This window comes from Peromyscus maniculatus, chromosome 21 (assembly GCF_049852395.1).
Source record: "Peromyscus maniculatus bairdii isolate BWxNUB_F1_BW_parent chromosome 21, HU_Pman_BW_mat_3.1, whole genome shotgun sequence".
In the NCBI taxonomy this organism is placed as follows: domain Eukaryota; kingdom Metazoa; phylum Chordata; class Mammalia; order Rodentia; family Cricetidae; genus Peromyscus; species Peromyscus maniculatus.
Genome location: NC_134872.1, coordinates 38,443,269 through 38,459,442, shown reverse-complemented (window position 1 = coordinate 38,459,442; position 16,174 = coordinate 38,443,269). Strand labels below are relative to the sequence as shown.

Below are 16,174 nucleotides of genomic sequence, written 5' to 3'. Positions count from 1 at the left end.
ATTCCTACAACATAACTCATGTAACATTAATGACAAATACTGGCATTACTCTATAAGATGAGCCACAATGCAAGCTACAGATAATTTAAAACTTATTAACAGCCTTGGTGAAAAGTCAGAAAGGTGAATGTAGTTATTTTATTAACCCTAGAAGCCCCAAATATTATTTTGAAATTTAACAGATATTTAAAAAAAAATCGGTCGTGTGGGTGGCATAGGCCTTTAATCCCAACACTTGGGAAATAGAGGCAGGTGATCTCTCTGAATTTGGAGCCTAACTGTTCTACATAGCAAGGTTCAGGGCAGGCAAGGCTACATAGTGGGACCCCCTCTCCAAACCACCACCAACAAAAAGGCATATTTGCATTCTTTCTTACATTAAGACTCTAGGATCCAGTACAAATTTTGTATTTAAGAAATATACTCAGAGTAGTCAAATTAATACAAGTAACTGAAGACATGTAAGATACACACAGAAAAAAATGGGAACGTAATATACTTTGAATAAAATAAAATGAACTTTAAAAAAATCACAAAAAATAAACTATGGCAACACTGATTTAAATGTAAAAATGGTGAAGAAGCATTGCTACAGGCAGTAGTCTGTAGTTCTGTTTTTTCTTTAGGATTAAAGAACCTCACTGAACTTCTACCTAATCCAAATGCTTATCAATACCACAACCGACTGAGGTCACTGGGCCCTTTTATCTGTTCTTCTTAGTGTACACACTGATTAAATACCCTTTTCCCGATTCTACCAATTACTCTTCTCTAAATGGTGTACCACAACAGGTGGCTGAGCCTAGCCTGTTGGAACTCCCAGAGCTGGGGCTTTTACCCTAAAATGGCAAATGTGTCATAAAGTAATCCTCCAGGGTATTTTCCCACGTGTACACTAATGAAGAGTCTACTCCCTCAAAAGGCCCAGCTTAATTATAGTATTATTTACATTGTGGAGCTGACTTTACCCTTACCACTTCTTTGTGGGCTTTTCTACAAGATCTTAGGAAGAAAAATCCTAAAAGGGAAAGCCATTCTGCACTATGAATGAGGAAAAATGGACTACTGTGGGAGCCCGTTTTCAGGTTCCTCGTGGCTTTACCCAGCAGGTCCACATAGGAAGGATGATTAGGACCATGGGCCTGAGTGCAGGTGTCTGAGATGCTCTGCTCTTGGCTGTGCTAGGGGAAGGAAGGTCTTTTGCTCCACCCCTTGGCGTCTCTATAAATACCCTGGGGCAGAGACAGTCAGGGCTGTTGGAAAAGGTTCCAGGCCCTCTCGAGGCTATTCTTAATTTTCTATCTGTTTATCTCCACAATCTAAATCCTTCTATATAATATTTCCTGCTGCTTGCACTAAAGAAAACTCTGGGGAACTGTGGGGTTGGTGGGTAAACACCCCACACCTTAACCCATGAATGTTACTTACCTTATGAATACCAAAAATTAAGTGCCATAATGAAGAATTTACTGTACTGCTTCTCACTCCCCTTCAAGAGAGCCCTCTCCAATCTCTTTTGAGAATGCATATGTTAAGAGACACACTCGAGTTATCAACTGATGTTTCTTTTTCTTAGTTTTACATTTCTTCCCTTGTTATATAAAACTTAGACTGACAGCAAGTTTTTGTTGTTTTGTTGTTCCTTGGTTTTTCAAGACAGGGTTTCTCTGTATAGCCCTGGCTATCCTGGAACTCACTTTGAAGACCAGGCTGGCCTTGAACTCACAGACATCGCCTGGCTTTGTCTCCCAAGTGCTGGGATAAATGGCATGCGCCTCCACAGCCTGGCCAAAAACCAAGTTTTAACAATCATAGTATGATGTAATTTTGTAAAGGGGTAATCTAGAATGATGTTAGTTTTGTACTACAGAAAAGTTAGTAAATTTTTACAGTATATGCAAACTGCAATAAATAAAAGGAACAGAGAATAAGAAAAAATGGCAATTTACATAAGCATACAACCAAAAATATTTTAACATTCTAATATACAAATACAAAATCATTTTTACCCATTTTTTTTGTCAACTAATACTAATTAAATATATATGTGATGTGACTATTGATTAACAACTTCACTGGATGAAGGAGCACCTAAGGAATTAATGAAGCACATCTCTGGGTATGTCTATAATGGCCATTCCAGAGATAATTAGAACATGAAAACTCTAATCTAATTATTGGAATTAATAGTGGAAAGTCATTATTAGGTAGAAGGTAGGGCTATCTGGAAGAAGTGGAGGGGCCCACAAGTCTTGCCCAATCCTCTTGCTGTATTCCATGCTTCCTCTCTGCCATGAACTAAACAGCTCTTCTGTCACAAGTTTCTGCTGTCATTATGTCCAGTCCAAACACAGTACGCTAAGAGGCCACAAACTGAATCCTCTGAAACTGTGAGCTAAAATACATGTTTCCCTATCTCCTTAAGTTGTTTCTATCAGGTACTGTTACAGCAGCCCAAGAAATTCTAAGACAATGACTCAAGCCTGTGCTCTACTCCAAGTCAGATAAACAAGCATAAGCCTAGCACAATATATGTAACGAACAGAGAGAGATAAAGCTGGAACGGCACTCAGCAGCTGGAAGGCACTCAGAGAAGGATTCCTTAAAGAGTAACATTTTGAAGGAATGGGCATATAAAGAGAGAAAGCAAAAGGAATAGAAAACCAAAGGCTCTAGGATGCTCTCTCGTCTACCAATTCACAAAATAGGCTTTCCCGACAAAAAGAGATGAAACTCAGGTTTCAAAGAAAATGTTTCTAGGAGTGATGACATACAATTAAATACCAAAGACTGGCTGAGAGAAAGGAAAAATCTGGCTTGATCTGGATCTTCATAGATAACTCCCAAAACCAGTTCACAGGAAAAGGGAGTGAAGAAAATTTTCATCAGAGGCAGAGAACAAAAACAAAACTCTACAAGTACAAAGATTCATAAAATATGAGTAAACTTGCTGACCAAGATTATAAAACTTAAGAGCAAGAATACAAGTGACATTATGCCTTTAATCATCAATAAGAAAACACCTATTTAACTCTCATAGGCTTCCTATCACATTTTCCCCTATGTTCACATCTAACTTACAGACCTTATTTGTTACAAAAACAGTAAAGTAAAGAACAACTGATTCCTACAAACTGTCCTGTTTTAAAAAAAAAAACTTTAAGTTAAAAAAGTGGTTAAATTGTAACTTACTATTCATTAAAATTATATTATTGGCCCAGCAAAACAATGTCAAGATGAAAAACAAAACAAGAAAAAAAAAAAAACAGAAATTAGCAAACCACAAGCACAATAGCAAGACCTAGAATATATTAAAAAACAAAAAAAAAACAAAAAAAAACAAAAAACCTCTTTTAAAGAAATGTGCTGGGCATGGTGATACACGCCTTTAATCCCAGCACTCAGGAGGCTGAGGCAGGTGAATCTCTGAGTTTGAGGCCAGCCTGGTCTACAGAGTGAGTTCCAGGACAGTCAGAGCTACAAAGAAACCCTGTCTCCAAAAACCAAAAGAATGGAAAAATGCAACTACTCCAAAATTGACAAAAAATATGAAGATAGTTTAGGAAAGAAAAATAGTAAACAAATAAAAGATTGTTCAATACTGATGCCTAAGTCTGAATATATATGCAGTGTACTCCCCCAAAGAAAGAGCCATGTGCTGGAAACTTGTGGAGACTGGAAACTTTATGAGCTGGGGAGTATTCCTGGATGTATTATGGTCACTGGGGAAAAGGACTATGCCCTTCCTATTTCTGCCCTGTTTCCTGTTCTCCATAAGGGGAACAGCTTTTCTCTCCCACCACAGGCTACTGTCATGTTTCTGCCACCACTTCTTCTAAATCCATAAACCAACATCAATCTTTGCTCTTTAAAGCGGTTTTCTGGCATTTAGTCATATCAATGAAAGCTTAACACATTAACCACAAAGTGGATGCAAATTAAAATCACAATGAGAGCTGAGGAGACAGCTCAGTTAGTAATGTACTTGCCATGAGAGCATAAGGATCTACATTCTATCTCCAGAACACATGGGAGGAGAAATAAAGTCAGTCTTGGTGGCACGCACTTATAACCCAAACACTGGGAAGGCCAGGGAGGTAGCATGGGCTCTCTGGCCAACCAGCCTCGTTATTTAGCAAGTTAGAGAACAAGACAATTCCTTAAAAAGCTCTTGAGAAATAGCTGAAATTGTCTTCTGGCCATGACACACCACAACACAGCTCTAAAAACTTATCAACAAAATTAATAAAAACCAAGGGCAGTGAAGATATGGAACAACTGGAATATAAACTGAGACCACAGAGATTAATGTACACTTACTAAAAAGGATAAAAAACAGTAAATGCTGGCAAGGATGCAAACCAGATTATTCATACTGCTATACTGAGAGTGTAAACTACTACAACTTAGGAAAGTCTATTTGTTACAAAAACTAAAGATTCAAGTACTTTTGTGTTCACGCAAAAACATATACTTATATAGCAAAAACTAAGAATAACACCATTGTTCTTAAGTAGGCAAATGGTTAAAAACTGTGGCACATTTGTAATATGAAATACAACTATATGATAGAAAGAAAAAAAACTACTGATGTATTTAACAATTTTGATGAATTGTGGCTTAGAATAAGTTTTGGTTTTACTCATAAACAAATAAACAAATAAATAAATAAAAAGTTATAATTAAGAAAAAAGAACTAAACTGAGTAAAAAAACATCATCCCAAGAGTACAGACTGTGTGTCCTACGTGTGTAACATTATTAAAGTGAGAACACCATGACAGTGGCTGCCCAGAGTTATGGAGAAGTAGGCATGGCTAAGAAAGAGCACCATGCAGGATCACTGTTGGAAATGCTATGTACCTCCACGACATCAATACCAATGTCCTGGTTGTGGCATTACATTCCACTCTACTACCACTAGATGAAACTGTTCATGAGATCTCTGTGTAATTTCCTGTAAGTGCTTCAGGTTTGGTGAGACTCTTGTCTCAACAAATAATATGGAGAGTAATTGAGACACCTGACGTCACACATGTACATATACCTTCACAAACACATACATACACAACAAAAAGAGAAAATGGGCTAGCAAAGGCAAAGAAAATCTTTCTAAGCTCGTTATTCAACTAATTGAATCAAAGAATAAAGTATGAAAAAAGTACAGAGAGTTCAACTGGGAGCTTTACTTGGAATATTAATAAAAGTCTATGGGGAGCATAACTTAGACCAACAAAAAAAGCACCTCTTTCTTGTCCACTGTTATCTCTAAAGAGGAGGTAGGGATATTCTAAGATTACTCAACCTCAACCTCTGGCGTGTTAGAATTACAGGTGTGCACCACCCCATTCAGCCTAAAGCACTGTTTTTTTAAAAGATTTTTTAAATTATTATTTTGTGTATAAATATTTTGCTTGCATGTGTGAATGTGCACTAAGTTATTTGCCTGGTTCCCACAGAGTCCAGGATGGGGTTGTCAGATCCCTTGGGGTTAGAGTTAGAGATAGTTGTGAGCCACTACAGGTATGTGGGACTCAAACTTAGGTCTTCTGCAACCTCTTAACTGCTGACCCAACTCTATAAACCCCTAAAACACTATTCTTTATTGGCTAATTCATTACTCAGACTCCATTCACTGTTTTATTTGAAAAACTACAAAGTATTTAATTAAAATTTTTTCCTTAAAAACAAAAGTTGCCTTATATCACAATTCACAGAAAATTCGGCCTAACTGTAGAATTATAGTATACTAACAAGAACAAAAATTTACTATCACTATCTTAAAGGTAACAAAAAGACTAGTGAATCCTAACAAAACATGTTTTATATGCCACACAAAACTGAGTAAAAACAAAAAAAAAAAAGTCATCAGAATTCCATCCAGACCATCAACCTAATAGTAATTACTGCAATGGTTTTCTCCCTCACTTCTCCCATGTGAATAAGGGTACTCGAGTGAATTTACAACTTTCTTAACTAGTGATTCTAAAAAGCAGTGATTGCTTTTAACATCGTACTGTCTGGTTTTGCGTGTCAACTTGACAAGCTAGAGTCATCAGAGAAGAAGGAACCTCAGTTGAGGAAATGCCTCCATGAGATCTAGCTGTAAGGCATTTTCTCAATTAGGGATCAATGGGGGAGGGTCTAGCCCATTGTGGGTGGTCCCATCCCTGGGCTGATCCTGGGTTCTATTTTTTTTTTAATTTATTTACTTACTTACTTACATATTTATTTATTTATTGTTTTTTGAGACAGGATTTCCCTGTGTAGTTTTGGTACCTGTCCTGGATCTCACTCTGTAGACCAGGCTGGCCTCGAACTCAGAGATCCACCTGGCTCTGCCTCCCGAGTGCTGAGATTAAAGGCATGCGCCACCACTGCCCAACCTGGTCCTGGGTTCTTTAAGAAAGCAGGCTGAGTAAGCCAAGAGAAGCAAGCCAGTAAGTAGCACCTCTCCATGTCCTCTACATCAGCCCCTGCCTCCAGAATCCTGCCTGTTTGAGTTTCTGTCCTGACTTCCTTCAGTGGTGAACAGTGCTGTGTAAGCAGAAGCTAAATAAACCCTTTACTCCCCAACTTGCTTTATGGTCATGGCGTTTCACTACAGTAACAGAAACCCTAAGTAAGACAAACATTTTTAGTCTTTCAGAATACATATGACCAAAGTCTATGGAACTTAAATTTTGCAATGTACAATGAAGAAAATAATTTTGCATTTTCTACAGGTAAACGCTAAAAGCCATACCAGCATCCACTCTGAGTTACCACTTTACCAGCAAAACTTACAATTACAACCAGCAGGCTCTGCTTTCACTAAGCCAAGCAAATACGCTGACTGACTGATACTTAATTTTAACTCAGCAAAACTTTCCTGAAATGGTTAGGTTCAGTTACCACATAGGCAATCAAGGAGAATGTAGCTCTTGCTTCTGTCTATATAACAGTGACCTATGCTAAGGTCTAATGAGTGCTAATACTCAGACACATAAAGAGCCATAGCTGCAGAGGAACAATGTGAAATGATATAAATCAGTATGAAGACAATGAGGCAATCAAGCAAAAATGATGTATGAACAGAGACCTTCAACGATAAACAGATATCAGTCAGCTGAGCAGCAGGTTAAAAAAATCATAATACTGACATAAATATTAAGAACTATTCACTGTAAGGGAAAAACATATAAAAAATTATCATAAGACTCAGAATAAGAAAAATTGGGGGCATAATATCCAATAACCAAAGACAAGTGCTAACTGATCAGGAAGGAAAAAATCTAGGTTGGGTAAATGAAACTCCAGGAAGAGGTTACTTGATGACCAAAAAAAAAAATAAATAAATTTGGAAAAAAAAAATCCTGATGGAACAGATACACTACATGTCCAAAAGTGGGTGTGTAGGTAACTCTTAATACAGAAGTTCATAGCTGAAACTGTGTAAAAAGTAACTGAAATGGCCAGTTATCTTCTCCAACTCACAAACAAGACAAACTACTCATCCATTCCAAATACTAGACTCAGTAAGAGCAGATACAGCTGGTAGGAGAGACCACCACCAAAGGGTAACTGAATGATACCATTTCCAAACTGACAATTATGGCGCTTTCCTGACCTTCTTTGGCAACTAAAATGTTCTCAGCTATGTGTATACCCTTTTACAGGCAAAAAAGCATATAAGATTCTCTCTGGGAAATCATAAACATGCACCCCAAGGGGCCTCAGGGCCAACCCTAACCTTGAGTGCCTGCATGAAAGCCCTTAGAGGCCATTTCATGAAGCTGTAAAAGTGAAGCCGGAGTTGCAGTACAGACTCTAAGATGCTGGAGGTGCCAAAGCTGTGAGACATCGGCCAGGGAGAGTTGCGTCCAAGGAATGGAACCAGCCTGTGAGAGAGATTTTTACAGGCAAAAAAGCTGGAGGGGTGCAGCCATCTAAGCCTTTTGATACCAGATATGAAGATAGAGCAGTAGTTCTCAACCATCCTAATGTTGTGACCCTTGAATACAGTTCCTCATGTACTAGTGACCCCAATCATAAAGTTAATTTTGTTGCTACTTCATAACTGTAATATCGACAGTGTTATGAATTGTAGTGTAAATACCTGTTTTTTGATGGTCTCAGGCGACCCCTGTGAAAGGATCTCAACCCACAGGTTGGGAACTGCTGTGCTAGAGGATTTGGTGTTTACCCAACTGTGTATCAGTCTTGCATGGTCCAGCATTTCCTTACTATGCCCTCATACCTCTTTTTAGGAATATTCTGTACCATTGTACGTTGAAAGTGATTTGCTTTTAGAATTCAAAGGGTTTTACTGAGTCTGTGGAAGACTATGGGGGCTTTTGAAGTTGGATTAAATGCACTTTGCATTATTATAATGGCCACTAAGCCTCTGGAGGACAGGGAGTGGAATGTAGTGGTTCGAATGAGAATGCCTCTCCTAGGCTCAAGTATCAGAGCACTGTGGTGAGGTGACAGGTTACACTTGCTGGGGGCAGGCTCTGAGAGTATGTAGACTACCCTGACTTCAGTTCAAGCTCTCTGCTTCATGTGTGAGGTTGAAAATGTGATCTCAGCTCCCTGCTCCTGCTGCCATGCCTCCTTGCCATGAGGTCTCATCCCTCTGGAACTGTAGGCAAAAATAACCTCTTTCTTTCATAAGTAGTCTTAGTCACGGTATTTTATTACAGCGGAAGAAAAGTAAATATATAGACAATAAACAATTGAATAGAAGTAAAAACAAAACAAAAAAACACAAAAATTCTCAATCCTAAAAAGTTAATGATAAAATTGGACACCAAAAAAGTAAAAAGTACTCAACCTGTGTATCCATTAACATAGATGGCAACTCCACTAAATATTGCAGATGGCGGCGTCCCATCCTTCTGCTTAGCAGCATCTGACCGGAACTGCTCCTCCAGTTTCTGGACTTTGGCAGCCATGTACCCACCCTACAGTCCAAGAAAAGACACACCAATCAACAACAGTTAAAGAGCACTTTCCTGGCACACACTTGTAACTTCAAAAACAAAACAAAACAAAAACAGCAGAAAAAAACACCTTGACATATTTATGAATAGTCTCATTTTTTTAACCTTAAAATAATTAGGCTTGACTGTTAATTATTATGTCTTTAAATTCAAGTTACAGGTGACAACTAATGGTACATAGTTTGTCCAAACTGCAAATGACTTTTTACTGATTACTAAAATTGCATATGCTCACTATATTTTTTCTCAGAAAATAGATATAAAAAGAAAATTAAAGTTGTTGTAACCCCATTCACTTAACATTTTGGGACACTAACTTCAAGCTGCCTTTCTTTCTAAGTCTCACAACACTAAATTAGAATCATATGTAATATTCCTTTATTATCCACTGTTTTAATCAAGGCTATTATCCCATACAAAGCTAAGTAATAACTGCACAGTGTTTTACTATATACAGATGATTAACTGAAAACACTTATATATTTTTCCTATTTCTCAGTATTCTTAAGCAAGGTTGAGATAAAATATATCAAGTTGTTGTATGCTTCCTCAGGACAAAATTCTTGACAGTAAAATAAGTAAAATAAGTTGGAATGTTAGAGTTTATCAACAGTGTTAAGGTTTTCAATGCATTATAAAAACAGAGTTGGTGTATAAAGTTACATTATATTGTAAACCATATAATAAACCAAAAACAAAAATTATCTAGACATTTAAATATCTTTATTCATTAAAACACACCCATTTTTCCCAGCCATCATTTTCAGCTCGCTTCCTCCATCCACCTCGCCTCATGGTGGAGCTTCTGCATTGGAGAGGGGGGAAAAAAAGTCAATTTTATACTGTAATGTACTCTTCATTGATATTTTATCAAAGACAATGGGAAATTTAAAAATTCAAATGTCCAATTTGCAAGACAAAATTATACTTCCAAGTATACATTTTCAAAATGTATCATTTTCAGATTGCTTTGTAAGTGAAATCTATCCATAGAACATCCTCTTTACAGGTTAAGCTTCATATTTAAACACTTTTCAACTGTGTATGGAAGGTAGCTGGGGCAAGGATCTACACACTCCTAAATAACAATACTCTCACCTTGCATAAAGCATCAATTAAATACAACTAAGACAGCTCTACTTACTTGTTATCACTAATTAAACAATCTACTAAGATATTTCCTTTATCATCTGTCCTATAATGGCTCTTAAATTGTGGCATACTAGACATTCAAGAATGCATACACAGTATAACAAATCTGTCCTTCAAAATGTCCCCCAAGAAGTTCATTAAAAGAATACATCATAGGGGAATGATTATCCTGATAACAAATTAATAGGTCTGGCATTCTTTTTTTAGTACTTTTTTTAATTTTATGTTCATTGGTGTTTTGCCTACATGTATGTCTGTGTGAGGGTGTCTGAAGCCCTGGAACTGGAGTTACAGACAGGTGTGAGCTGCCACGTGGGTGCTGAAAATTGATTTCTAGTACCCTAGAAGAGCAGACAGTGCTCTCAACCACTGAGCCATCTCTCCCCATGGCTTGCTCAGCTTGCTCTTACAGAACTCAGGACCACCAGCCCAGCGATGAACACACCCACAATAGGGTGGGCCCTCCTGCATCAATCATTAAGAAAATACCCTACAGGCTAGTGTACAGCCTGATCTTATGGAGGCATTTTCTCAATCAAGGTTCCCACCTCTGTGATGACTAGACATTATGTCAAGCTGACATAAAACTAGCCAGTACACTCATATATACACTTCATATTTCACTGAGAACAAAAATCTTGTTTCACATACTCAAATATTATAATGGAAACACATAAAACTGTTCTTAATTGTATATTGTACATTGGGCAGTCAATAAATATCTGTTGAGTAAAGACAATAAATTTACATGTGAGCTGTAAAACATGGTTTAACAATAGAAATACAATCTATTGTGGCCAAATACTGGAAAAGTTACTATGATTATTTCATCCTATATACCATCTACTTATCTTACTTTAGAACATTTTTCCACACCAGGTGTGATGGCACACACCTTTAATCCCAGTATCTAAGAGGCAGAAGCAAGCATGGTTCTCTACAAGGCTAGCCTGATCTATATAGAGTTAGTTTCAAGCCAGTCAGGGCTACCTAGTGACAGCCTGTTTCCAAAAAACAAAGTCTTTTTCCAAGACTTGAGAGATTGCTCAGAGCCTAAGAGAACACACTACTCTTGCAGAGGACCAGTTTGGCCAAAGCAACCACATCTGGTAGCTCACCACCACCACCTCTAACTACAACTCTAAGAGATCTGACACTCTCTCTCTGGATGCCACCAGCACCTACATTCACATGTACACATACCACCCCCCACCACCAAGCACATGTCATATACACGTACATATACATATAACTGAAATAAAAACTTGAATCATTAACAAAAAAATTTCTAAAAATTCACAATCAAATTCTGTGCTAATAGTTTAACAAATAGTACTATCATGAAAATCTCTTCTCCTAAAAGTGGTACAGACAAAACTGGCAATTGGACCATGTTTGATACCAACTAAAACCACACAGTAGATGAGAATTAACTACAAATCGTTTACCAAATTGGTAATATAGTATTAAATAAGGAAGATGCTAAGGAAATCTCTATTATGTGTCATGATCCAAAAGCATAAATTTCTGCTAATCCATAATGATCTGTAGTCATAAATTTCTCAGGTCCTACCCAGCCCCCCCACAGCCCAGACAAATCTCTCTCACCTGGGGTCCCACAACCGCTCGGACCCAAATAAAAACACAGAGACTTATATTATTTACCAATTGTATGTCCTATGGCAAGCTTCTTGCTAGCTAGCTCTTATAACTTAACCCATTTCCATTAATCTATAAGTTGCCACATGGCTGTGACATTACCAGTCTACTGGCATCTTGTTCCTTAGGTGGCAGCTGGTGTCTCTTCCGCCTCTGCCTTTCTTTTTTTGCTTATCTGCTTAGATCTCCCGCCTGCTTGTAAGCTGTCTTACCATAGGCCAACGCAGCTTTATTTATCAACCAATCAGATCAACACATATTCCCAGTGTACAGAAAGATATCCCATAGCACTTCCCCTTTTCTGTCCTGTAGGCTGAAGATGGATGCTCCAATGTTGCAGAGGAACTTTGGGTGACTCTCCAGGCAGCCAGCTGTCTCTGTCATTTCCAGAATTTTTGGAAGTTGCTTACAATGCTCTTCCTGTTTACTTAGGTAATATTATATACTTCTGGAGTCTTTGATGTAGTTGAAAACTAAATAATTATAATTCTCCTTGGTTATGATAAAAGATAAATTAGATATGAAACTTTAGACTCACAAATATAGGATAAAATATTCAATTTTGTCAAATACAGACTAGATATTTTAACTGCAATTCTTGCTCGATAACTGTTCTACCATATGTAATTTTACTATGTTAAAGTTAAAAACCTTCCTTTTTGATTAGATAGAAAAGGGAAATGCTGGGGGATGTCTTTCTGTACACTGTGAATATGTGTTGTTCCCATTGGTTAATAAATGAGCTGCCTTGGCCTATGGCAAGGCAGCTTAGAGGCAGGCAGGAAATCCAAGGAGAGAGACAGGAAGAAGAAAGGCAGAGTCTGGAGAGATGCCAGCCTGCCACCCAAGGAACAACACGCCAGCAGACCAGTAAGCCACGGAAAAAGTGGCAAAACAGATTAATAGAAATGGGTTAAGATATAAGAGCTAGCTAGCAAGAGGCCTGCCCACAGACCATACAGTTTATAAATAATATTAAGCCACTGAGTGATTATTTTATAAGTGGCTACAGGCCAGCAGGCCAAGTGAGACCATAGAAAACCTTCTGACTACAAAGATCAACAAAGAAGTTGTTTATCAATGTCTCTGCAGTCTTATCTACAGAAAGGTTTTCCACTCAAAGAAAATGGCCTGTTTATTCAAATAAGACTTTCTCTAAAGAGGAGGCCACTGGATCAGGCTACTAATAACCTAACCTAATAACCTATTGCTTAAAAAAAAAAAAAAAAAAAAAAAAAAAGCTGTTTTATCCTCTCTGTTCCAAGCAATGTTCTGAATTACAATATGTCCTCTTTACTCACCTATTCATTGAGAAGCAATGCCCTGCATTGACAAGTCATCAATTATCAAGCTAGACTTGTAAATGAAAACCACCTTGTTTTCAGGTGAAACTCGTGCAGATTGGATTTTCCAAGCTAATTCCACAGTGTGTGGTAATTTTGGATAAAGTGAGAAACAGTTTCTAAAACTTAATACACAAACTTAAAACTTAATAGCCTTCAACTTCTCTGTATCCTGCAACATGAACACAGAGAAGCTATCAATAACAGTGTCAAAAAAAATAAATTCAAAAACGGGTAAGGGATGAACTCATGAATGTAAAATACCCTTATTCCCAGCACTTGGGGTATGTCCGCAATAAACTAGTTATTTATTAAAGTATTCTACCCTGCCAGTTCAGAGTGAAAATCAAATTAGAACATACTTAGAAACCCTCTGAAAACTATAGAGTACATATGATACATATGATAAAACAAGCAGCCAACCGCTACAAAACAATGGAAAGAACTTAGTATTGACAGGCCTATGCTCAAAGCCTAGTTCATGAACTGCTGCCTAGTTATGACACAGGGTGAGCACAAGAGCACCAAGTCTGACATCTCTTCACCTACAAACCAGAAATGTGAGACTGACTAGTGCCCAGAAAATTCCCTTATGGGGCCATATATGCACATAAGGTAGAGATGTAACCAGAGTAAAGAGAGCTGGAGGTAAACTTAAACCTCCTTTAGCAGTCCTTTCTTTTTTAAGTTTTGGATTTAGGATCTGAATAGTTTCCTCAAAGATTTTAAAACAACAACAAAAACAACTTGGATAGAGTGAACTGATTTAATTAAACTAATCAACTAAAATAAGTCTAAGACTTCTCAGTTCTTGCTTCTTGTTTCTGGGACTCTACAGAAGGAGCCAGAAAGGCCTCAACCCCTGAAAGGTTCTGCAAACTGACACTGTAAGGAAATATTCAGGTAAAAAAGACTGGCCAAATTAGTGACTATCAAATACATTATACCCAGTCCCATGTCAACATGCAGCAACAGCTAGCCAGGTGTAGCAAACAGAAAGAAATGGTGGAATAGCTGGGATTTGAGATGTTTACAGAAGGCGGCTTCCTGACTTACCCTGTTCTAGGCACAATCTCACTAGAGTCTACTTGCTGCATCTGTTTATCACAGAATTACTTAAGCACATGTCCCTCTTGCTGGGTACACCACAAATAGCTCATTCTGGACTTCAATGTGCATGTTAAAAGGCTGCTCACACTCCATCAAAAGGTTCATTTTGCTTGCTTCCCACGGTTACTACTAAGTTTTATTTATTTTTGCTTATTTTTTTTTGTTTTTCTGACATAAGGAATATATAGCCCCGGATGGCTTGAAACTCACAGCTACCCTCATGACTCAGCCTAAGTCCTAGCATTAGTCACCACATTTGATTCTTAATTTTAGTATTTACCAAAGAAATGATCTTCATCAAGAACAATAATTTTCATGCAAAAGTGGTATTTCACCTATTATTTAAAAAGATTTACTAACACCATTTTAATAGTTCACACACTGGCAAAGCTCTCCCAAATACATATGTATCATTAATTAATCTGATGTTACATTACTTGTAACTCTAAATATGCAGACTATTAATTAATGAAACTGAAGCTTGATGGTGCCCATCTGTAATTTCAACACCCGGATGACTGAGGCTGAAGGAGGATAGCTAGTCTGGGTTAACTAGTAGTGGTAATATGGTAGTGGGGTGGGGAGAGAGAGGAAGAAAAGGCAAGCAAGCCAGCTATGGTAAATCATACCTATAATCACAACACTCAGGAAGCTAGGGCAGGAGGATTGTGAGTTAAGCCAACTGAGGCTAGCTTGGTCTCAAACAAACCAACCACCAAAATAAATGCAACCGTCTTTGAGTGACTTTTAATAAATCTCATTACTATAGTCATATCCAGATGTAAAGTGCTACCTTACCTTTATTTAATGGTCATAAGAAGTATTTTTTGACTAAAACAAATATACAATGAATTAATGATGTGCACATTTCAGTAATATGACATACTTCATAATGTGACACAAATACAAAGAAAATCACCTGTGGCCCCCCCACTTCTAGGAAAGGCTAAAATCAGTTTGGTCTGGGCTCACTCCCATCTCTCTACTCACTACCTTTCTTTTTCCTTACTTCAGCCATCAGTGTGGTACTTATGCATTTACTTACAACTGAGGACCTCCTGAATGGCTTCAGGGACAATGGAACCCAGGGACATCTGTATTTAAAAGAACTTCTCCTTAAGCAGTCAATGGAAAAAGGACAGCCTTTTAAACAGAATAGTACTAATGAACTGGAATATCACATTCGAAAGAAGATGGACCCTCAAATTATACCATATATAAAAATTCAAAAGAGATTTTAAAATGGACTTAAACATAAGAGCAAAAATGTTGAAACTCTAGAAAGAAAAATAGGCGAACATTTGACAGCAGATTTGGCAATGACTTCTTGAATACAATATGAAGAGCAAAGCAACAAAAAAGTAGATAAACTAGACAATATTCAGATTTAATACTATGAAAGCAGAAGGGGAACTATGTCAGAAGATCAACTGGAGCAAAGGAGAAGGAGCTGGAAGATGATATGAACAAATGATATATATCATGAAATGAATGAATGACATACGTTTGAAAATTCCATAATAAAATCATTATTTTGTATGCTAACTAAAAATCTTAACTAAATTTTTTTTGGGGGAAAGGTAAAAACTGGGGCTGAAGAGATGGCTCAGCACTTAAAAACACTTGTACAGGACCCAGGTTCAGTTCCCAGCATCTACATGGCAACTTAGAACCATCTGTAACTCCAGTTTCAGGGGATCTAACAACCTCTTCTGGCCTCCTCCACAGGCACCAGGCATACACATTGTACACATACATACACGTAGCCAAATCTCATACACATAAATCTTTTTTTTTACATTAAAACTGTGCATCAAAGGACACAGTAGTGAAAAAACAACCTACAAAATGAGAGAATATTTGAAATCATATATTCAATAAGAGATTAAGATATAGACTATTTAAAACTAATTTATCATTAATGACA

At 37.4% G+C, this 16,174-nt stretch overlaps 1 protein-coding gene across 7 annotated transcripts in view; it reads right to left on the bottom strand.

Annotated features, from left to right (window-relative positions):
- The window catches only part of Rev1 (REV1 DNA directed polymerase), a 76,792-nt gene that overhangs the window by 48,309 nt on the left and 12,309 nt on the right, over positions 1-16,174 (bottom strand). For 6 of the 7 annotated variants that reach the window (XM_076557433.1, XM_076557435.1, XM_076557432.1 and 3 more), the window contains exons 3-4: positions 9,725-9,788; positions 8,815-8,944 (exon numbers count right to left, since the gene is read on the bottom strand). In XM_076557433.1, coding sequence (XP_076413548.1) covers positions 8,815-8,944; positions 9,725-9,778 — 184 coding nt within the window. In that variant the 5' untranslated portion in view covers positions 9,779-9,788. The remainder of the gene's footprint in view (positions 1-8,814; positions 8,945-9,724; positions 9,789-16,174) is intronic. The other variant, XM_076557436.1, reaches the window with a different exon arrangement.